We start from the raw sequence: 23,788 nt of genomic DNA, 5'->3' as shown, positions 1-23,788 counted from the left end.
AGGCAGACAGGAAACCAGCAGGCCAGCTGCCTTTGTGAACAACTACTTCCACAGAGAAAGTGATTTTACTCAGAGACGCTTAGCTATCCATCATGACCTTGTTGGTAGCCTGCCGAGAGATGCCATTCCTCCTTAAATGTCACATGACAGCCTGCTTGTAGTTTGCCCAAAGATCCCTCATTGTCTCTTGGACCACGAGTAGCAACATCCTTTTTTATGTTCCAGCAATGACTCCACCCCCATTCCTCCAAGGTTCTGAGTTAAAGAAACCAGGCAGCTTGCATTACATCTATACCCCCTCCATAATCAGACATGATGATGGCAGCATTCTTCTTCAACTTTTGACAGGAAGACTGATCAGGGTGGAAGTGAAGAGAAGGTACACGAAGGGCACAAGAGCTCCGACAGTTAGGAAGGTTTACTACGTCACTAGATGGGGATTTAAAGTATACAAATAACGCTGATTGATAAGGTTTAAGTTAGCCAACAACAGTCTAAAATGTCTTTACTCTGACAATATCTTGAGGATCCAGCCTGATTTTAGCTTAAAGAATGGCAGAAGCCTCCAAACAAAAGGTTGGAGGATTCCAACAACGTTCTAAAGCAATAGTTCAGATCGTTTAAAGCGGGGTTCTGTGGAAAAGTCATGAACAACTAGAGAAATTGCATTTCCCACGAAAACGCAAATGCAAATTTGATGGTCCAAGTGCAAATACCAGCAGCGGCAGCTAGCTGTAACTTCTTGCAGCCTGAGGCAGAAACATCATGATGTTTTAGCCAAACTAACCATGTAATGTGAAAATCAGAAAACTGTGTTCAGGTGAATTTCTGTAACACTTTTGAGATTGGACTTGTTTTAAGCCTGACAGCCGTTCTCTTGGGTTTTGTACCTGCCTGGACTAACTGTGAGCTTGTAGAACCAAAACTCTATTCCTCCAATCTGAGGTACTTCTAAAAGCTATCTACGACAGGTAAGGATGTCAGTTCTTCGTGATCGCAGCCTTCCCTCAATGCCCCACTTTCAAAGATCTGAACCGTCTTTCTAAGGCTGTCATTAAGTCCAAAAGGTGTTTTAACCAAGTACTAAATGAGGAGTCCCGAGAACTCCTGGGGTAATCAGCCTTTTATTTGTACATTCCCCAATCCATTTTAGCCTTCGCCACTGTGAAGCTCGACAGAAACGAAATGACGCCGTGTCCTGGTGTGTCCGAAGCGCTCGGGTCTGATCCGGACCGCCTTCTCTGTCTCCTGCAGGTGAAACTCGGGCAGGTGGTCTACATCCACGACAGCTCCGAGACCACAGAGGACAGCTTTACTCTCGCCGCCTCAGCCTATGAGCTCGAACGCCGCAGTGAGCCTGTCGCCATCTCCGTTACAATCCTACCGGTGAACGACGAGCCGCCGACGCTGACGAGCAACACAGGCCTGGAGGTAAAGGCTTCTCTCTTTGACAGCGCATTTGCTTTTTACCACAAAATGCAGGGGTGGGTAATCCTGGTCCTCAAGGGCCACCATCCTGCATTTTGTACTTGTTCCTCGGCTCCAACATACCTGATATGAATCAATGGGTGATTAACAGGCTTCTGCAGAACAGGAAGAGGTGATTTAACCACTGAATCAGGCGTGTTGGAGCAGGGAAAAAAGTAACACATGCAGGATGGTGGCCCTTGAGGATCAGGATTGGATACCCCTGACCTAAGGTCTCCCTCTGAGGTGGACATCCCGAAGTACAGAAAACGTGCAGTATTATACAGCGTTTCAAAAACACTGAAATGAGAGTCGTATTGCAGTTTTCCTTGCTGGGGGGGGGGGGTTGCTTCTTGGCTGTGATGTGGTGGAAATAAACCCGACTTGTGAATGGTCGATTGGCAGGATATTTGTGTTCCCACTTGTTCTGATCTTCTACCCAAAACCATAACAAGAGAGCAACAAATGAATGGTTTTATGAAAAAAAAAATGATGGGATTCTGATCTGTTCAAAGCAAGTCATTTGTGGCTTGAATGTGGCTTTAGTCTTGATTTAATGATTTCTTTTTCTTTCTTTTTTTTTAAACAGCAAACACATTTTGTCTAAATGAAAACACTGATCGTGTCTTGATGGAATCAGTCTAAACTCCGGTGAAATGTAAAACAAATGCGTTTGACAATGCACGAACTCCGAGTGAACTCCTGCCGATAACTCGCAGGTCATGAATCCTGGATGAAATTAAACTCCCCGCGTGCCAGCGGGGCAAATAAACACAGAATGTTTTTTTTTTTAGGCGGCAAATTAAACAGACGTTGGCGGGGTTTGTTTTTCAAAGCGCCACAACAGAGTGAACGTGCGTTTCCTCGACTGTTTGGAGAGGGAATTCAATTTACGAAAGCTGTCTAAGTGCTTACATCAAGCTATGAGCCTGCAGTTTCATGTATGTTGTATCTTTAGGCTTTTTAATGGGGTTCCAGATTTGCTGCTTCTAATGGAGCTTCACAAAAACTCAACTTCTACAAAGTTTTTTGCATTTTCACTGGGTATTTTTTTTCATTCATAAAAAAAAAAAAAGAGGTAACAACTCTGTGCCTGAGGTTGATTTATGGGACTGCGTCCCATGTAAAAGCGTCCCTCGTGTTCCACCGCTCCTCGTGTCTGTTAACGTTGCGGCCAATTATTTGGCGACCGTTCCGACTGATTTACGTCAGTCGTGAAAGAGAGGAGGGTTTTTTTTTTCTTTTCTCGAAGCCTCGGCTGGGAGAGTCGTCAGGCCGGCGGTAATCAGCTCGCAGAACTGGAAACCAACTGTGTCATTCAGCCCTCCCTGCTCTCCCTGCGGCTCCCCGTCTCCCTGGCAACCCGTATTTTTGGAAAAAACCAAGATGGTCGGCGGGGGCCGCGGGTTTCTGGCAAGTGGAGGGCGGCATCCGATCCCCGCCGCTCCTCTGCTGCGGCTGTGGAGTGGAACGGAATAATATATGGACGTGTAACCCGCACGGAGCCAGCGCTGGCTCAGCGGCAACACGGGCTGATTTAAGGCAGGAAGCGTGTATGTGTGTGGGTGTGTGTGTGTGTGTGTGTGTGTGTGTGTGTGGGTGTGTGTGTGTGTGTGTGTGTGTGTGTGTGTGGGTGTGTGTGTGTGTGTGTGTGTGTGTGTGTGGTGACCTCTGTAGCCGATGATCAGACATGATGGCTTACATGGTCATGATCAGACTCCAGGCTCGTCTATCAATCTATCTTAGATTGTTTGAATCCCGACCCTTCTCGTAGACGTGCAGCACGTTTCTTTCAGCTCTTGTCAAAGCAGCAGAAGTTTTATGTAACGCCGTGGCTGATGAGAGCTGAAATCAGACTGGAAACCCCACCGCTGTTGCCGTCCTGATCTGCATTTTCCTCCGTTCCGTCCAGCCGTACCTCCCAGCACACACCGCTGGATCTTACCCCTAATCTGGCCACGGCTTTGGGAGTTTTTTGTCCCACAGCGTCATACCCTCAAGGACTCACACAGTTAAGAAATAATTGTGTCCTGTTGAGTTCCCTGCAAACTACACCGTCTGCCCGTAGCAGCTACTTCATTACTAACCCCGAAATGAAATATCAGCCTTTGTGTTCAGTCAAATCGAATTTTGCGATCCATCCCCTTAGTTGCTAAACGCATTGATTGTTATATAAATCATCAGTTTAGAATACCTGCCCCGGTTTGAGTGCCGTATCCCAGGTGGAGAGTGGGCCAACGTGGCCATCTAGTGTGAAAGACCGGGAAGTGCACTGGAGGAACGTCTGAGCCGGTGAGAAGCAGATTGGTGATGCTTGCTGTGTCCGTTTTGTCAGAAACGCGCACACGGTCCGTGTTGCTGAGAGTTTCTGTACTTCCCACAGGTGACTCAACTCATTGTCAGACGTAGAGGAAATGGGAACGTGTGTTTTTTGGCGTACATTTATAAAACTGTTAGGAGTTTTTTGTCTTGTGTTTATCTTCAGTGTGTGATTCTCTGACGTGTACGGTGGTCGCTTTGAATAAATAGTAATTTGTTTCAGTTTTGGTTCCTGAGCACATACAGCTAAAATATACGTAATCGTATATATTTTCACCTTCAGGACTTTCAGCTGCCTGAGGGTTTTCATTCACCTTGGAAAAGATGCTTTTTCCTTCATGTACTCAAGGTAGATTCAAGTTTTTTTTAGTTTTTTTTTAAATTAAGTTTAAGATTTAGTGTACTGCAACTCATTCAGAAAACTTAATATTTTCTTGCCACTCTCCTTGCTGCACCAACACAGATAACCATGTGACTTCATAGGGTCCATCATAGTTTCACCCCCCCCCCAAAAAAAAAAAAACACATCTCTCATCCTCTCACCTTCCACCTGGTCGAGGCAGATGGCCGCCCATCCTGAGCCTGGTCCTGCTGGAGGTTTCTTCCTCTTACCAGGGAGTCATTCCTCCCCGCTGTTGCCCTGTGGGTGCTCGGAAAGAATCGAAGGGAAGATTTGACGACAACTTTTTTTGGTCAAACTGAACATTTTCTAACATCCTACACCTGTATTGTATTTAGTGTATTTGACTCTGGCTCTGCTTTGAACAGATATAAATTGGACCCGTTACTTTTTCTAACCGAATTAAACAGCGTCACTTGAGGTGATTGTAGATTATCAGAGAGTGTTTGTGCTCAAACAGGCTTGCGTGGTGATCGCTAACTTGAGACGTTCTAAGAAACCTGTGTTTATCATCTCAAATTATTACTAATATTAGCTGTTGCATTTTTACCAGGAGCTTGTCCTTCGACCCAGAGCAGCACTGGCCATGAACGTGGTGTCAGAATAACAGCGGTTGGGTTTCGCTGAGATTATTTTTGTGCCTCTTCTGAAAGCCTGTCCAGGTGGATGGTATTATTATCAGCAGAGCCATCTCTGCATGCCTGGACTTATAAGAACCTCTCTCTCCTTTCTGGAGGTTCCTGTGAGGAGAGGGATAAGGCAGAGGAGTGCTTCGGGACGCCGTCTCAAAGATGGTGGGTGTTCTGTTCCAAGGCAAACAGATCCACTTCCACCCCTTTCTAACAAACTCCAGATTTGGCTCGGATTGTTTGGGTTAGTCTCCTTTCACCCACCATCTCTGTGGCCTTGGAGGAAAAAAAAAATCAAAATCAAATTACTAGGTCTGAGAGGCAAACAGCCCCGAGGAGATGGAGATTCTCCAAAGCTCGGTATCGCAGGATCTCTGCAGACTTTTTTTAACAGCAGGGTGGATACAATTTTACACTTTGTTTGTTGGCGTGGGCTGATAAGATGCAGCTGTCAGCTTGGGCCTGAAATACTCGCACACGTATTCCTCGCTCATCCCGGCAGGTTACGGAGGAGTCGGACGCGAGAAAGGGTATTATTGTCAGAGGCCGCGCTTTTAAACGCCGCTCAATCACCAGACTCGGCTGCGATCTGGAAACAGTTTGAAATCAATCTCGCGAGCAACCCGACTGGGTGAAATCACAAGATGAGCTACGTGTTTCGGGGAAATTTCATCTCGGCTCTTTAAACACAGCCAGAAGCCCTGCTGTCCCCCCCCAGAAACACAGCCTAACTCCCCTCTGTGTCGATGATCCGGAGATCACGCTCAAATTAGCCACTGATATCCTACCAGCGCCTCTGCCGCCCCAGCAGCCACTTAAAAACACTGCATCCAGAGTGAGAGCAGCTTAAATTGACTTTTTAAAAACAACTAAAGGTGCTTATTTCTTTATCTGCGGACCTGGAAAGACCACACTGCAGGATTGGAAGGTATCAGGAATGTCTCTGTAGATTTATCGATCCCATCACTACAAAAACAGTGAACTTTGGTCCAGAAAATGATGACTTTTGTGGCGTTATTTGTAGACATCACGCCTTTCGTGGCCAAGGATCAGTCGCAAAATGTACCCCTAAACCGTAACACGGTACCAGAGGAATGATTTACAAGGAAATCTACCTGACCAAGTCAATCCGTATCAGATAACAAAGTTTAGGCAGAGACAGGTGACCACTGGTCTGGATTTGGGGTCCTTTTTCACCCAGTGGCTGGCTGGAGTCCTGTTTGGGTTTCAGGAGGACTGTTTGCATGTGAACTACTAGTTTTGGGTGTCACCAGCAGCTGGTTGATTCACTGTTCAAAGGTGCTTCTGATAAGACTGAGTTTGCTTACAGCTCCTCAAACTAAAGAATCTTTAATCTTTTGAATAAAAGATTAAACGTTTCAACAAAGAAGCACCCGTCGAGAGGATTGAGCCTTGTTAGATTTATCTACCTGGATATTTGAGAATGCATCAGGACATTACAAGAAATAGCACTCACTACCACATAGCAGCTCTAATGACACTTAAACATCTTTACTACCAGATGTGGTAAATGCTGGTTAAAACCCTTTAATAGCAGCTGAGCTGAATGTGTCTCAGGTGGACTTCTGGCCTTTTTAGTTTTGGTCCCATTGATGGATGTGCATAAGGATTGTGTGAATCAAGTATTTAGATGCTGTTGAAGCAACAATCGTGTTGTTTTTCAGAGAGGTTTACAAGGATGACAGAGCATTAATTGTAATATATCCAAATTTTAATATACCCACCTATTCACAAACCTGGTTTGTTGCTGGTGGTGGAGGATATGGACCCAGAATGCAGAACAAAACAGGGAGCTCAAAGAATGAACTAATTTATGAAATAGCTAAAACAAAAGTCAAAACAAACAAACAACAAAATGTACTGAAGATCACAAGGCGATATGAGGACATTACCTGAATGTGGCAGACAACAAAACAATGACCCAGCAACAATGGAAAGCTAAAAAAACAGAATATATAGGCTGGGACTGATAAGGAATTGGACACAGGTGAGTGATTGTAAACCTGGAACAGGTGAGGATGGGCGTTGCAGGCTGAAAATGAATAATACTGACTGAGGGAGAAGGTGGCAGATAACACAGGGAGTGAAACAAGACATAGGGGGGACCAAAAACTGAAGATAAGAATGAAAAACAGATAACTTAGAAACAAAGACAAGCCATGACGGAGCTCATAAACAGAACATAATGAAAAACCCTATTACCAAAAAAAAAAAACTCAAAAATCTCAAACCCTAACAAAAAAAGGTTGTCCTGAGCTGCTGTTTCAAAGAGTTTATTCCGGTAGTTTTCCAGACATACTGAATGCAACTCCGAAAAATGGTTCCACTCTCTGTAACTAAAGCTTAGTCCGCTGAAAACCATGTGGAAGCTCGAGTCACCTGACCGACCCACGTTAGGCTGGCTTAGTGTGTAGGTCCATAAATATGGCCGTAAGTTTAACGTTTGACCTGTTTCAGTCACTTCGGCTGTTTCCACAGAGGTAAACAAACCCACGTGGCAGTTACGTATTCTTCCTACACATATTTAATTTACAGACACCTTAACCAACGATATGATGGTCGATGTTGTTCAGGTTTTGTTTCTGACTTTATAAAAAAAAAATTTAAATTTCAGGTCTTCATGATTTTAAGTCTTAGTTTTTCATTTCCTAAATACAACGGTCTTCTAATCATTGTAAAAAAAAAAAGAAAAACAGAAAAACCAGCAGGTTTTATTTGTCTTTTGTTTCTACTTTGCCCCCCTCAGCTTACACAAATTCTGATTACCATTATAAGCTGATCAGTTCTGCCAGCGCGCAGTAAACAAACATTTACATTTTCAGCCTTTATTTTTTTATTTTATTTTTTTTCCTCCGTGAACAACAGCAGGACTGTTGATTTCACTTCCACTCAAACTCCACTTGTCTTTGAACTCGTCCTCAGTTATAAAAGTTGTCATTAGAGAGGAACAAAGACGCAATCTCACAGTCAAAAAAAAAAGAAAAAGAAAAAGCGTGGCGTCTGTAATGATGGATTACAGCTTTGAACTGTGGCTGCAGCGTGTCGTCGTGATGGAGCTTTGATGGAGTGTGAAACCGAACAGGATGTTTCACGCAGTGGACTGTAAGGCAGCTAAATTATACACTTCACATTGCATTTGTTACAACCGAGTCTGAAAGGCTGTATCGGAGGCGGCACAAAGGATCCCAAAAGACAACATTTTGCTGGCTTTCACTAAAGCTCCAGACTGTACAGATTAAAGTTGCCTGGAAAATGTCTTCGGTCAGGATTTAAAGACCCAAACCGTTCTGTAAATTTTTACCGTATGGGCGATACATTAGGTGCCTATTGGAGCTACTGGCTTAAAATCGTCAACCGGTTCTCGTTGTTTAGAACTGAAGCCGGCACAACCCGGTTTACGGAACCTGCCATCTTTCAGTCACTCAGAATGGACCCCTTAAAAGTCCCGCCTGTCCTCAAGAAGTAGAAAAGCTTAGATTTAAGCACCAGCAAGGTGTTAACTACATGAATGAACAACAGTCAACATCTGAATGTAATTATCTGAGGTGAGGGAGGGATTATGTTGGGTTTTTTTTAAAAGGTTAAAGTCCCAGTCGTTTACATGGGACTTAAAAGTTGTGCTGGGACCACCTCATGGGGGGAGTGCTGTTCCTCTTCCGGCTTCAAACATTTTATAAATCAATGCAGAATTTAACACACGTCCTTGCATAAAATGTGGTAAAAGCCAACAGCAGGTCGTAGCGCAGTCATGTACTTACTGTAGCCTTAAACTAGAGTCCTGAACGGTTTGATTTTGTTAAGGTGGAGCAAGGCGAACCCGATGCGCAGACTCATAACGATGCAAAAGAAAACTAATTTATGAACAAAAGAAAACAAAAGGCTGCAAAGCAAAGTCACAAAAACTTACAACGGATGCGAGGAGAGAAAACACGGGCTGCGTGGACGTGGCGTCCTATCATCTTCTCAATTCAGAGATGAACTGAGGTGGAATCAGGAACCGTAGACCGTAGACCTCCTGAAAAGACTAAACACCACGTAGATGTGGGACAGGGTCAGCCGTCCTCAATGCTAAGGTGAGCATTTAGCACAAAGAGTCACCATTTCCAGGTGTTTGAATTGTCAACTCGTTCACTATAATAGTGAGTCAGCCATTTTGTAGTGGTGTTCAAACGTCTAACTGAAGTTTTTCATTCGCTATATGGTGCCCTAGAAAGCCACGTGATATGATAACGCTGGTGAACAGAAGATGGACAGAACATTGCTGAAAATAGACCGTAATTCGTTGCAACCTGAGCTAACAGAACATGCTAAAGCTAATGTCCGCAACTCCTATTACCAGTGCTTTCTGTAGTGCTGGTTGGTTTGTTATCATGATGACTTAAACACTAATGAAAGGACTGGATAAATTTTTCAGGAAATGAGGTTGTCACAAAATCAAGTGATTAAATGTTGGCAGTGATCCGGAGCCTAGATTTTCTTTTTAATGACCCCTATGGTCTTCATGGAGGTTGGCGCTCTCCGGGTCCTTCAAGTTTTAATTTTTTGGACTCACTGAAAACAGCTAACCACAAAAGTGCCATGTCTCCTCTGTCTTAGTTGCAATCCTTCAGAAAATATTAAACAAACGTGTACTAAAACCCCGTTTAACAACAGCCGTTGTTCGGTCCGCACCGCATCAAAAACAACAAAAAAACGAGCCGCGTTTTAACCGGTCTGTTGTTCTTTGCAGACATATTTAATGGTTCTGATATGTAGTTACAGCTGCAACCTGGTAATCGCAGATGTGCTTAAATAAATCACTCTTATGGTGACAGGTCCAGTTTATATATATGCTGTGTGTCACCTCAGATTAAGGCATGCTTTTGTGTATTCTCTCAGCATTAATTTAGGTGACACCTGACTGGATAGTTGGCAAAAAAAGTAGTATCCCAAAAACACAAATACACTGGACTATCCCTGTCAGCCATTTAGTCTGCTATACAGTGAGTTAGTGAACAATTAACCATTTCAAACAGCTATATTCTGACGGTCAGCCTTTACAGTCATAATCAAATAATATTTAATAATCAGATAACAGTGGGGGTTTTGAGGCAGTTGCAGTTCTTATCTGAATCTTGAGTGTTCATCCGTAGCACACTGAATTACCTCTTTTGGTGTTTGGCTTTCAAACAGGTTCTTTCAGCCCTTCAAAGTCTTTAATATGCCGTGCCTGAAGCGTTTTCAAGTTCCCCTGAAAGACTGGGTACACAAACACAAATACTACCAACAGAAAAGCTCAAATCAAGGCAGGAATAGCAGTGTCACTTAAACATCAAACAGAGTTGGGTTCTTTTTAGAAAAAACAGCGAGTATTCATCTGTATAAAGAAGTCTCTCGGAGAAGCAGTAGAAGCTTTGTTTTCTCTTGTGGCGATGCACCCATCGGACTTGAAGACTGGTAATTTTGACTTGTTGGTTTTCCAACCTAAAGGCCGCTCCGTCTTTGCGTCGTTTCCTGTAGCTGTAGACTCGCAGGCACAACCTGCAAACTCATTTCGCTTTCAGAGCGGGAGTTGGCAAAGCAGTAAACATGAAGAAACTGTAAAAAAAAAAAAAAAGGGTCGCAGCGGCACATCTGATACTTAAAGCAAACAAGTCTGCTTACCTAAAAACGGTTTGTTTCTCCTGAGCTTCAATGGCTGTGCAAAGGCTTTTTGAAATCCAGGAGGTTTCAGTTCTTGTGTGTTATTGTCCTGAATTAATCACCTTTTTTTGGAGGCCTAAATATACACTAAAACTCATTAGGTCTGGTAGTTTTATGTATGTAAGGTAATTCAAAAGCACATGGAGCCAAATGCCTACACAACACCCCCTACAAAATTCACAAAAACCGACTACTAGCGCCGACACCTATTGAATCTGGTGCACATACTGTAAGTATGTCATCAAGACCTATAAAAAAATAAAATAAAATAAAAAACTGAAACGAAGCAGCTCCTGCTCTCTGAGGTGTCCTCTGAGTGAATGAGTGAATGAGCGGGAGTTCTTACGTACAGCGATGAATCTGGACTGCCTAATGAAGGGCCCAAAACACCACGTCAACACCTGACAGGAAGTAGCTCCACCTCCCCCCCACCAAAAAAAACACAGATTTATCAGTACCACATGCTGCATTTACACGCGTCTTAGGGGTGCCCCGACGTGAACGTGTGTTCCGCCAGGACGCCGGAGTGACTAAACTCTCGGTGAGCAGCACTCGATGCACTGATATCTGAGACACAGGCCTCGTCTCCTCACCCCCCCTTCCTGCCGGAGGCTTCCTGCTCTTTTGCTAGAGTCAGGAGGAAGAGGAGGAGGAGGAGGAGGAGGTGGGGTGCCGAAGGATGAATGGCCCCACGGATCGATACGCAACTCTTTCTGCGGGAGGAGGAGGCGGCCTCGGCTCACTCTCCCCCGACTGATCCCAGCTATTTAAGGATGTCTTTCTCGGGATCTGGTCCATTTCTTTCAATTAATGCTCCTTTCAGCCTAGACGGCCATTAGAAGTCCATTAGAGGCCCTCTGCCCAGGGAGAGCCATTCAGCCTGCGCCGCTGTGCTCCATCTTCTGATAACAGGCACGTCTCGGCTGCTGCCGAGGCGTAATTAACCTTTTTAATTGTTCCTTTAGAGATGGGTGTGGGATGAGCTGCATCTTTTTCGTTTGCTTAATGTTCTCGTTTGTTTGTTTTCATTGCCTCCTGGTGTCCGTCTGCCTCCAGGCCTCTCGGCCTCCGTTATCTGTCTGTCGGCACACACGGACCTCTTGGGTAATCCGCCGTGCCGCTTCATCTCCATGTCCTCCCGTCTTTGATATTTCACCAGGTTCTGGCCGGCGAGGAGGCTGACATCACCTCCAGCATGCTGAGCACCGAGGACGCCGACACGCCCGCCGAGGAGCTGGTTTACCACGTCGAAACGCCAGCCAACGGGAGGGTGGCGTTAAGAGAGGAGCCCGAGGAGAGCATCCTGAACTTCACCCAGGCTCACATAAACAAGGGGGAGGTCATCTTTGTTCATAAGGGTGAGGAGGCTTTGGAGATCACAGGAGCTCGGTCAGACGTCCTCAGCTCCTTTTATTGTCTAATTAACGTTCTTTACATGTTGTCATGTTTGTCCTTACCCAAGTCAAGCACCCTTGCTCTTATTTGGCCCTTATTCTCCTGTGTCATCGCTATTTTCCAAGTCACAACTCACCCTCTATCGTAGCTTCGGGAAAAACCCAGGAGAAAAACATACATGCATCCAAATCTGCGGCTCAATCGGGAATAGTATGCTGTGACTTTTCATAGCGGTAGATAAAGTGCGGCTGTGTAGCTCAGTGGTAGAAATGTAATCCCAGATCAGGGAAAGTTGGACTTCCCATGACTGAACTGGTATTTTTGACGTCTTTAATGGGTTTGCTGACAATCGCAGTTTTAGGATTTTAGGAGATTTTTTTTTTTACCACTGATTGCTCAACTTCCAATGTGACGGCGCCACGTACTCGAACCTTCGAGGGGTCTGAACTTCCCAAAGGTTTTGCAAGCAAACTCTCCCTAAGTCCACAGGCTTTAAACTTTGCATACAGTTTATGCATTTGAATATAGGCAGCTTTGTCTCCCTTCACCCAGTGTGTCTCTCGCTGCTGTAGGACTTGTAGTTTGGCTCTCAAAACCCCCCAAGAGTGCAGAAAGGGGGCGCCCAAGCTCCCATTGACTTCCACTGTGTCTGAGCTCAGAACGTTCTCTTACAAACTGGACTTATTAACTCGTCAACTACATCCTGCTCTGCTTTTCTTTTTTTTTTGTCTGCCTTAATAAGTGTGCCGTCAGGGAGTGAGAGACCCGGGTGTGTGGTTACCATGGTGACCACAATGAGTTGCGGCCAGGAGCTATAACATTTCTTCTTCTTACATAGTTAATACATCAAAATGGAACTATTTTATCAGTTTATGTTTTGACAAAAGTAAATCTCAAGTTTCTCTTTATAGAAGGGAGTCGACAGATGTTGGAACTTGGAGAAATCTTCTAGTTGTTTTTATTAACTTGGCTTGTAAAATAATCATTAAATCCCAGACACTGATTACATCTGTGTCCCTGTGATGGACCTGCGACCTGTCCAGGGACCTGTCCCCCCCCCGCCTCTCACACAGTTACTGCTGGAGACACCAGCTCCACACGACCTGGATGGGAGAAACGGGAAAAAGAAAATGGATGAATGTTTACATCAAGTATACTGAGGCTGAGTTGTGAAAAGGACAAACTTCAACATGTATTTACTGTGGTATACGTCCATCCATCCATTTTCAGTCACTGTGCGAGAGACAGGGGACACACTGGACAGGTCGCAAGTCCATCACAGGGACACACAGAGACAAACAACCATTCACACCTAGGGACACTTTAAGAGTCACCAATGAACCCAACATGCATGTTTATGGTCTGTGGGAGGAAACCGGAGGAAACCCACTCATGGTGAGAACATGTAAACTCCACCCAGAACCAGAAAGACCTCAGGTCGGGAAGGGATCCTGTGATAAACACATTTCTTTAAACCATCCAAGCAAAATACAGCAGGTTTTTTTAACCACATTTATCTTTTATCACGAGTATCTGAAAGTCTAAGACAGAAAAACAACAGAAACTCTCCTCCTCCTCCAGGTGACGAGTCGGGTGGCTTCAGCTTCACCGTGACGGACGGAGAGCACACGTCGCCCCTCTACCGGTTTGCCGTCACAGCCAGGCCCCTCACAATCACCATGGTAACGAAGGAGGAGCTGGTGGTGTTTCCAGGTGAGGCGTCTCGTTTGAGCGGAGACAGTTCAGGGCGGGGGGAAGAATCGAGGCCGATGCAGATGGAGAGTAGGAAGGTGGTAGAGATGAGGTGCGGCGGTGGCGGATGTGGGAGGGATTTGCCGAGCGCAGCGTGGGCAGAGTGAATGAACAGGGCCGAAGTCAGAAACTTTGTGCCTGTCTGAAGTGAACTACAGTCCGTCCCCGGGTTTCCTTCTTTTAAAGAACAATCATTTCAGATTTGTTACCAGTACTGTCCATGTTAACACTGTAGGAAATGGATTTGAAATGGGGTAAAAGTTGCTCAACAGCACCCCTCTGTGGACACAAGTGGTGATTGCAGCACCATGGTCCTAAATTTCTCAAGATTCCCCGGAGTCAGCAGTTTTAAAGACATCATCATCATTATTAAATTATAGCTCACATCTGTGAACTACTGAAAGTAGCCTTTACTAGTTTTCATGTCAGGTTGTATGTGTTGGCTGAAATAAAGAAAAACAAAGAAGTTTCATTACCTAAATCAGGATGTCTTTATTTTATTTGTTACCTGTGGCCATTTTGACAGGTTCTACTCAGCGCTGACGAAGTTAAAAGCGTGCGTGTGTTTTCACAGGAACACGGCAGCCCATCACCAGCGCCAACCTCGGGGCTAAAACCAGCGAGGACGGGAACGAGATAAGCTTCCTGCTCGTCCGGCCGCCCCGCTTCGGAAGGCTCCTGGTAGCCAATGGCGAGAACCAGTACGAGGAGAGGACGCTGTTCTCGCAGTCCCAGGTAACTGCGGCGGCAAAATTAGTTCACACCTTTAAGGAGACATTTACACACAAGACGTGAAGTTAGGAGAACGTGGGTTGGACAGATAGATTGTCAGCATCCAGGCCTGGAACAGCCTGTCTTTCTAAAATATAGTAAAAACATACTAGTGTAAAAGTAAAACAAGGAAAAGCAACACAGTAATATGTTGGAGGGCCGAGACTGGAAGGAGCTGAATCTTCAGGGAAATCAGGATATGTGCCCTTTAATTCTGTATCCAGATTATTATTTAGACATGCAGCAGCAGTTAATCACATGAATTTGGGGATTAAAATAGCCACATTTTACATTTCTAGAATAAAAAGCAAAGTCAGAAAGTGTCAGTGTCACATAGTAGATTTACCATGCATCAATTATTTTGAAGGTAGCTTTTCTCCATATATTGACTAAATTCTCGCAAAATTGTAAGTTGTAGGGTTACTTACCTATGGAAGGATGTTCCAGATGCTTTTTTGTGTTCATTTGTGCAGATATAACACAGACACGACTCAGGGCTGCTGCTACAACAAGACGACTGATTCCCAGTTTGATAACGGTGGTGATTAGTCGTCAAGTCACACGATCACGTGACGAGCGCCCCGTCTCTGTTTTGTACTCTGTGGTTCGGACAGATTAGAGACCTGGGTCTCGCCTGTGTCAGATTGCGAACAGCAATGGCGAGGAAGTATCCAGAATGTGTCTGAACCCTCCTGACGTTTCCCGGTTGCAGGTTGCCTCGCTCTCGTGTCAACAATTCGCGCGACGGCGTCACTCTCAAAAATGGTCGCTGATTTGTCTTGGGCGCCTGGATCTCGCCTTGAACCCTGCTTGACAGAAAGCGAAACCCCGGGAGGGGAAACCAAAACTGCGACTGGCTGGAGTCAAAAAGGAGAACGGGGAGCGGTGGAGCGGTGGTCGGCGCCACGGCCTCGTAATCCCGAGGCTGCGGTTTGGGCCCAGGTTGCATCAACAGGGGCGTCTGACTTGAAACGATCGCCAAAATATCTGTGGTGACCCCTGCAGCAGGGAGCAGCTGAGGGAGATGAAAATGAGAACAAATTGCAATCAAACTGAGACAAAATTGAGACACTTCGTGACTAAATTGCTAAACGATCGAATGTCGTTTGTAGGAGCATTACACAAATATCTGCAACTGTAGGTCATTTAATCTTATTAGAAACCCAGCTGCTCTGTGAAGTGATCAAACAGCATCATGAAGACCAAGGAGCACAGCAGACATGTCAGAGATTAAGCTGCTGAGAAGTTTAAAGGAGGGTTAGAGCCCAAAACAAAAACCCCAAGCCCACCTAAACCTGACAGGGCAGGGTTTGGTTGTGTCGTGACGAAACTGCGGGAAAGTTTAAGAAAATCCGTACTATCTCAAGGCGCTGTACACACGCAGACGTGTCGTAAACCCCACCTCGGTGTGGCTCCGAGTGAAGGTTTGCATATTTACTTGTCATTTTTGTTGCAGCCCAATAAGACGCTGGTTCAATGTTGGATTTGGACAACTAAAATCATCACTTTTTATTGGAAATTTGTTTTTTGTTTTTTTCTTTCGGCACAGATCTTTTTTTTTTTAACTGAAAAATGCAGGACTTTTTTAACCCGAAGCCTTAAAATTTAAACAGAGACAGTTTCAAGTCCACGGGGAACAAACCTCCATCTGAAATCGAACACTCTCAGAGCACGTTCCCAATCCGAAGCTGGATACAGCGACCTCAGCCGGGAGTAATTCCCAGTTTTTACACGAGTCAGGCTTTCCGTAGAAGGGTGGATCTCCCATCTGTGTCCTAATAAGGAGAGCTGATTGGGCCTTGTGCGTTTATCCCTGTAGAAGGGGGGGGGGAGGGGGGGTTTGAGTTCAGGACGCGGTGACCTCAGAGAGGGAGCTGCGGCCATCATACTCCGGTTTCCCGGTTCTCATGAGCCAAACCCGCTGCTGCAGCTGTTCGAGCGCTCATTCCCCAAAACTTCAGAGGGAAGGAACGCAGTAAAAGTCATTTTTCCAAACGAAAATGCCAGCGTTTCAGCCGTACTCAGGGCAAAGTCGGTTACAGTGACTGAGCGGGGAGCGCTGCTGTAAACGTTTCAGTTTGTGTCCCCATTTCTGCGAAATGAACGACGACTTAAAGCAGCAAAGTGACCACAGAGCAGCACACAAAGGATAAGGGTTATTAAAAAGGGGTAATTTATTACACCGAGTGTAAATTATTTGGAATGGTTGATAATCTCAGGATGTGTGTCCCCCCCCCAATTCGCAGCTGGAGTCCGGCTCGGTCTTCTACGAGCACCAGCTGCCCGCCAAGCCTTTCTGGGTGGTGAGAGACACCATGGAGTTCGCTCTGTCGTCCCAGCCGGCGCCCGATGTCCGCCACGTCCTGCCCGTCACCGTCTCGTACTACGCCGCCCACAGCAACGTCTCCTCACAGCTGTGGAGGAACAGAGGTAAGTGATGACACACACAGAAAAAAATGAAAAAAAAAAAAAAAAACAATTTTTTTTTTGAAAAGCCACTCTTGTAAACGAGCACAAATGACGGGTTTGTCACTACTTCAACCCCATCTTCCTGCAGATGTTGGCAGAGATGAGGGTCTAATCTTTTAACAGAGGCCTCGAGCTGCAGCCCGGCTTTGTTTAAATCAGCACTGTCACAAGTTTTTTTTGTGCGTGTTGTTTGTGGGTTCTCTTCGGGTACTCCGGTTTCCTCCCACAGACCAAAAACATGCATGTTAGGTTTATTGGTAACTCTAAATTGTCCCTAGGTGTGAGTGAGAGCGTGAATGGTTATTTGTCTCTACATGTCCCTGGGATGGACTTGTGATCAGTCCAGGGTGTCCCCTGCCTCTCTAACAGAGATGGGAGATAGGCACCAGCTCCCCGCGAACCGGAAAGTAGAAGCAATGGATGGATTGATGTTTGTGTTGCCATAAATCTAAAGCTAGACTCAAACAAATAATGTGTTGCTTCAACTTCATTGGGAACTTCCTCTAAAGACACATGTCGACTACTATGATCAATATAGACTTATTACTATACGTTTTTTTTACCGTTACCAAATCGTAATTTAGTGTCTAAATTCTTAAAATTTTTGAGTGTGTGAGTGTCTAAAAGTAACTGAGTACAACTTGTTGTCTTGTGATCTGCCCTCAAAGCCCTTAAGTCAGCTCAATCAATTTAAAAAAAACTCTTCTTTGAAAATATTCCTCCCTGTCGACGTGCATGAATCAGCACTGACGGTAAAGTCTGAATAAACACTCATCAGTTGCCATGTCTGATCTGTCATTATGGGAGAGTAGCAGCTTGGTTTCCATTTCAAAACCCCTCCTCTGCCGTTTGCTGTAATTGGACAGGCCGCTGTTTTAAAGAAATTTATCACTTCTTCTTTCTGTTGCTGCCAACACAACACGAGCCTCCTTTCCATCTGTCTCTGCTAATCTGCCAGCAGCCAAACACTAAAGTGCTACACAGTTAACTATCAGCAGAAGACTGTTGTTACTGAATAATAAATGTTCTTTTATATATATATGAACCTTGATGTTATTGAAACAAACTTGTTTTGTTTTGTTTTTTTCTCAGTTCTGGAAATTGTGCAGGGCCAGAGCAAAACAATTGACAGTTCAGTTCTCGACGCCTCCAACCTCCTGGCGAGCGTGCCCGAAGCGAAGCGCGCCAACGTGGACGTGCTGTTCGAGATCAGGCGCTTCCCCAAACACGGCCGGCTCACCCTGAATGGCGAGGACCTGCCGCGGAGTGCCCCTACGTTCGCACAGCAGGATGTCAGTGCCGGAAAGCTGGACTACCTCCACGACGACTCCGGGGTCGCCTCGGACATCTTCTCGTTCAGGGCCCGGTTGAAGCCTGAGGGCGGCGGGACGTCTTCCCCCGCTGAGTCCGTCGTACTGGAGGAGGTCTTCCATATCTCAGTCAAACAGCGGGGTTCCCACCCTCCCGAGGTCGTCACAACAGATATGCTCCTGGAGGTTCTCCAAGGCTCCACGACTGTCCTGACTCAGAATCATCTCAACACTCATGACGAAGACAGCCCACCGGATGAGGTGCACTTCGAGTTGACCAAGGCACCTGGCAATGGGAAACTGGTCGACCCCATCACGCTGGAACCCATCTCCGAGTTCACTCAGGAGATGGTCAATCGCGGGCAGGTGGGCTTCAACAGCGACGGCAGCCTTAAAGAGAGCTTTTTGGAGTTCGTAGTGTCAGATGGCGAGCACCAAACGGAGCCATTCACGCTCCACATCGGCGTCCTAGCTCGGAAGCTGATTCTCAACAAAGTCGCCGAGATCAAGGTTAGGCAGGGCGACGATCAGACTCTGCTGACGGAGGAGATGTTGAAGGCTACAACGGGGGGGCCGGTTGAGGAGGACATCCTGTACAAAATCACGAGCGCTCCAGAGTTCGCGGCCATCATGGTGGACCGGCAGCCCACGTCTGCCTTCACCCAGAAACAGATCAAGGAAGGCAGAGTCAGCGTTCGCTTTGTCAGGTCCACGTCCCCCCGAGACAGCATTTCATTCACAGCCCGCAGCCGCGCCGCTAATGTCTCCTCCGTCCTCAACGTCACTGTGCAGCCTTTGGCCAGGATCGCTCAGGGTCCCCTGCTGCCTTGGGGCACGCTCGTCCAGCTGGACAGAAAGCTTCTAGACGCAACGCCACTGGCCAACAAGACCAAAGCGTCCGCGTGGTTCAGAGTCATCCGGCGGCCAAAGGGGGCTCGTTTTGTGACGTCCGGGAGTCCCGGTGCAGGTCAGCCGGTGGACTTGTTCAGCCAGAAGGATCTGGATGAAGGCCGCATGGCGATGGAGATCTTAGATGTTGCCGCTGGGTCACGAGGGGGCGGCAATCAGGATGAGGCCCTCTTTCTGCTCGAAGCGCACGGGGTCCCTCCTGCAGAGTGCGTGCTTTCCTTCAAGACGGGCCCTTACAACGCCTCTGGGGTTTACCCCGCCACTTTACTGAGGACTCCCTACAATAAGGGGCAGGATCCAGGGACTTCAACAGACTGGCCCGTCAAAAACATCCTCACCACTGCCTCTCCGGGCTCCAGCTCCCACGGGAACCCACACGTGTCCCGCCGCAGCAACTTCTGGTCCATTTTCATCCCCGTCCTGATTGTCCTGTGTCTCCTGCTCGTGGCAGCCGTCCTGGCCTACTACCTGATCCGTAAAAACAAGACGGGCAAGCACGACGTCCAGACGGCGGCGGCGTCCAAGCCCAAAAACGGCGAGGTGGCCGCGACGGAGACCTTTCGCAAGACCGACCCGGCCAACAACATCCCCCTGACCAGCGTGGACTCCAAGGACGCAGACCCGGAGTTGCTGCAGCACTGTCGGACAACGAACCCGGCCTTGAAAAAGAACCAGTACTGGGTTTGAGGCACTTTTTTTTAGACGAAGCAAAACAGGAAGGTAGCATCCTCATGTGTTCGGAAGCCCTCCTCGTATCATTCCCATCAATATTAAGGACCTCTGGCCACAGCAGGTCAAGCGAAACGCATCGCTGACGCCATCTCAGTAGGACTGTGGACTTATTCTCAGGCAGGAAAACACTGAACACTTATTGGCAAAGAAAGAAGCCCTATCTCGCCTTGGGAGGCCGTGGCTATTTATTTCAAATTTATCATTCCTCTTTGTCAAAGGGCACAAAACGAAGACATGAACATTGTAAATGTTTGCAAAAAAAATGGATTTTTTTTTTATGTGCTCTGTCCTTGTATTCAGTATGGTATTATAGACAAACATTAATCACTTGAGCTTTTAGGAAAATTTAGAATATATATTTTTTTGAGTATTTCAGTTTTTGGCTCATTGGGAAATCGGATAAAAAAAAACGTAATAAACGTAGAGAATGTGTAATCAAGACAAGGACTGAGCACCTCCTGACGGTTTCTCTTTGTTTCTGATGTTCTAAAGGTGCCTTTGTATGTCACGTCTCAGGTATGGGGTTTAAACATGATCACTGGTGCTCAAGCTGACAGAGGAACAGAGAAAACGTCTACATCTATATGGACATCTCACTGCATCGTGATGCAGCTTTTAAGTATTAAACTACAGGTTTCTGTTCCATTAATCTTAGGCCCCCTTCACACCAGATGATGACCCCCGCTACGCCGGGCGTCCATGACATTAATGAGCCAAGCAGGTTTTTCCCCCGCAGCACCATCCGACAACATCCCCTACCGTATATCCTTGACATCGTACCGTACTCTGGGTCTCAGACCGCATCGCGTTGCCGTGCTGACACAACGCTGCAGTCACAGGTATCCTGTCTCTGCCGGGCTGTTTCCATCCCCTCTCCGTCACCATAGCTTTCAGGTTCAGCCTCGAGGCGGAGGAGGAAACACCAAGAATACAACTGAAGGAGTTTTCTGTGCAGAGCCTTCACCATGCCCCCCGTTCTTTCTTCCGCCTCCAGCAGACCATGGTGAGAGTGGAGTGCTTCTTGCTTTGTGTCCAAACACACACACACACACACACACACACACACACACACACACTGTTTTTCCTTCTTCCTGACCACAGATGCAATTCAACTCAGTTTATTTATATAGCACCGAGACCCAACAAAAGTGAACTCAGGACGCTGTACAGAAACAATCACATAGTTTATAAATGCCAGTTAGTAAAAGTTATCTAAGGAAGCCAGCAGATTGTGTTGAATCTTCACTTCGTCACAGTCTCCCATCCTGAGCAGCACGTTGGTGACAGAGGAAAGGAAAAACTCCCTTTTAACAGGAAGAAACCTCCAGCAGAACCAGAACCAGGCTTGAACATACTGACTCGAGGCTGAAAATAACTTTAAAAAGCATGGATTTTAAGTCAGTTTCAGAGCTACCATCATTATTATGAGCACTCCATATGTAAGCTGAATATCTAGACTGTCATTTAATGAAACGGTGGAATATTGAAGCTCTTTAGTCTTATTTTTATGTGTTTAAGCTAAAAAAAAGTGGAAGTCACAGTTCTCGTATGTTGATGGCTTTTATTTAGTTTTTTCCCCTGCTTGTGATGAACGTTCACAGAAGTAAAAAATGAACAATATCAGCAACTAAAAAGTCACCTTCTAAATCCATAAACAAACAAAAAAAGCCAACAAGTAACTATTTGTTGTACATTTCTTTCTTATACCGTATATCAGTGTTGCCTTTTTTTTTTTTTTTTTTTTTTTTCTGAGCTGACAGTATGATTTTTTTTTCTTTTTTTTGGACCTTCTATTTTGTAGACCTTTATAGCAGTAACTATAGTTAGAGATATGGCACAGATTTAAAGGCTTAGGAGGTTTTTTTGTGATATTTTGTTTTGTAGAAAGTTCAACTGAATTGTCACTTTCACAGCCTCACTGCTTTATGTGTAAATATTGTGGAATTTTTGGGAGGTTTACGGTAAAAATAAGCATCTAGTTGTTTCTATTAGACACACACACATGTATACCACTGTATATTGCCAAAAGTATTCGCTCGTCTGCCTTAACACTCATATGAACTTGAGTGTCATCCCACTCTTAATCCACAGTGTTTAATATGATGTTGGCCCACCCTTTGCAGCTCTAACAGCTTCAACTCCTCTGTTAAGACTTTCCACAGGTTTAGGAGTGTTTATGGGAGTTTTGGACCATTCTTCCAGAAGCTCATCTGTGAGGTCAGACACTGATGTTGGACAGAAGTCCTGTCCCACAGTCTCTGCTCTAATTCATCCCAAAGGTATTCTGTCAGGCTGAGGTCAGGACTCTGTGCAGGTCAGTCGGGTTCTTCCACACCAAACTCCCTCATCCATGTCTTTATGGACCTTGCTTTGTGGACTGATTCGTCCCTCCAGAGGACACGTCTCCACTGCTCTAGAGTCCAGTAGCAGCGTTCTTTACTCCACTGCATCCGACTCTTTACACTTGGTGATGGAAGGCTTGGATGCAGCTGCTGTCATGGAAACTCATTCCATGAAGCTCTCTGCTCTCTGTTCCTGAGCTGATCTGAAGGCCACATGAAGTTTGGAGGTCTGTAGCTGTTGACTCTGCAGAATGTTGGTGACCTCTGTGCCCTATGAGCCTCAGCATCCACTGAGCCACTCTGTGGTTTTACGTGGCCAACCACTTTGTTTTAAATTGCTTCTGCTTTGTTATAATCCTACTAACAGCTGACTGTGGAATATTTAGTTACGTCTGGACTTGTTGCACAGGTAACATTTTATCACGGTACCACGCTGGAATTCACTGAGCTCCTGAGAGCGACCCATACTTTTACAAATTGTTATCGAAGCAGTCTGCATGCCGAGGTGCTTGATTTTATACACCTGTGGCCGTGGAAGGGATTGGAACACCTTATCTCAATGATTTGGATGGGTGAGGGAATACTTTTGGCAATGTAGTGTAGGAATCAAAATGAGTGCATGAAGGTACAAGTAAATAAAAGTCATTAGATGATCCTAATGTATGTAAGTGTGTATGTGTGTGTGTTCTTTACTGCAGTGTTTCATCGCCACGTCTTCCTGTTTCTCATTATTTATTATTTCGGTTGCTCCCCATTCATCAGCTCATATCCTAGTTTCCTGTATTTTTTCTGCAAGTGCCTTTAAATAAAAAGTTGATAATAAACACCGTGCAGCATTCAGCCTCCTGTATGTCTCCGAGGATGCTTCCGGCACAAATGGAAATAAAAGATCAGCGCAAACAAACATGCAGAACTTGTCTTTGCTTGTGTCTTTTACTGGAGTTCTACCCGCTGGTCCCGTTAGAAGCCAAAACAAAACCCCTCTGCGGGGCTTTTATTCTGAAGAGAAGATTGTTATGTTGTTGCTTCTGTAAGCTGCTTGTACTAAATGTGTTTATTACGGAGGAGAGAGTTGCCTTCTGCTTCACATGTGCTGTATTTTAGCTCGCAGCAGTGGCGTCACTAGGCCTGTTTTAGGGGGGCTGAAGCCCCCTAAATAATTTTGGTGTCAAAAAAAATTTTTGTTGTTTTTTTTACAAAAATTCAATATAATGTGGCCAGAATATGAGTTTAAATAAATAACCATATATTATTTCATTATTAACTCAAATGTATGATCATAAATCTGTCAGTTTTCTTCTTCTTTACAGTGTAAGATAAAGAGCCTCTTTGGTGCGTCGTTATCAAATCCATTCCACTTGTTCATATAGAGTACTCCCTCACCACATGAAATCCAGTCCATGTTTTCCCTACAAACTTCGTTATCTGATCCATTCCACTTGTTCATATAACATACTCCAACACTACATGGATTCCAGTCCACATTTTCTCTGCAACCGTGATACCAGAGTGCTAGCAAGTTTACAAGCAGAGCCAGCTAAGAGCAGCATGAACATTCAGTGAGCAGACCAGGAGAATGTTCAGTAAAAT

General features: G+C 45.6%; 1 protein-coding gene across 1 annotated transcript in view; it reads left to right on the top strand.

The window, feature by feature from the left end:
* The window catches only part of cspg4 (chondroitin sulfate proteoglycan 4), a 77,839-nt gene extending 57,015 nt beyond the window's left edge, over nucleotides 1-20,824 (top strand). Inside the window, exons 6-11 of the mRNA XM_017430017.2 lie at nucleotides 1,255-1,431; nucleotides 11,678-11,876; nucleotides 13,495-13,626; nucleotides 14,240-14,400; nucleotides 16,683-16,866; nucleotides 17,998-20,824. Coding sequence (XP_017285506.1) covers nucleotides 1,255-1,431; nucleotides 11,678-11,876; nucleotides 13,495-13,626; nucleotides 14,240-14,400; nucleotides 16,683-16,866; nucleotides 17,998-19,811 — 2,667 coding nt within the window. The 3' untranslated portion in view covers nucleotides 19,812-20,824. The remainder of the gene's footprint in view (nucleotides 1-1,254; nucleotides 1,432-11,677; nucleotides 11,877-13,494; nucleotides 13,627-14,239; nucleotides 14,401-16,682; nucleotides 16,867-17,997) is intronic.
* The last annotated feature ends 2,964 nt before the right edge of the window (nucleotides 20,825-23,788 follow it).

This window comes from Kryptolebias marmoratus, linkage group LG11, assembly GCF_001649575.2.
Source record: "Kryptolebias marmoratus isolate JLee-2015 linkage group LG11, ASM164957v2, whole genome shotgun sequence".
Lineage (NCBI taxonomy): Eukaryota > Metazoa > Chordata > Actinopteri > Cyprinodontiformes > Rivulidae > Kryptolebias > Kryptolebias marmoratus.
The sequence above is the reverse complement of the archived record's forward strand: the minus strand, read 5'-3'. Positions and strand labels throughout refer to the sequence as shown.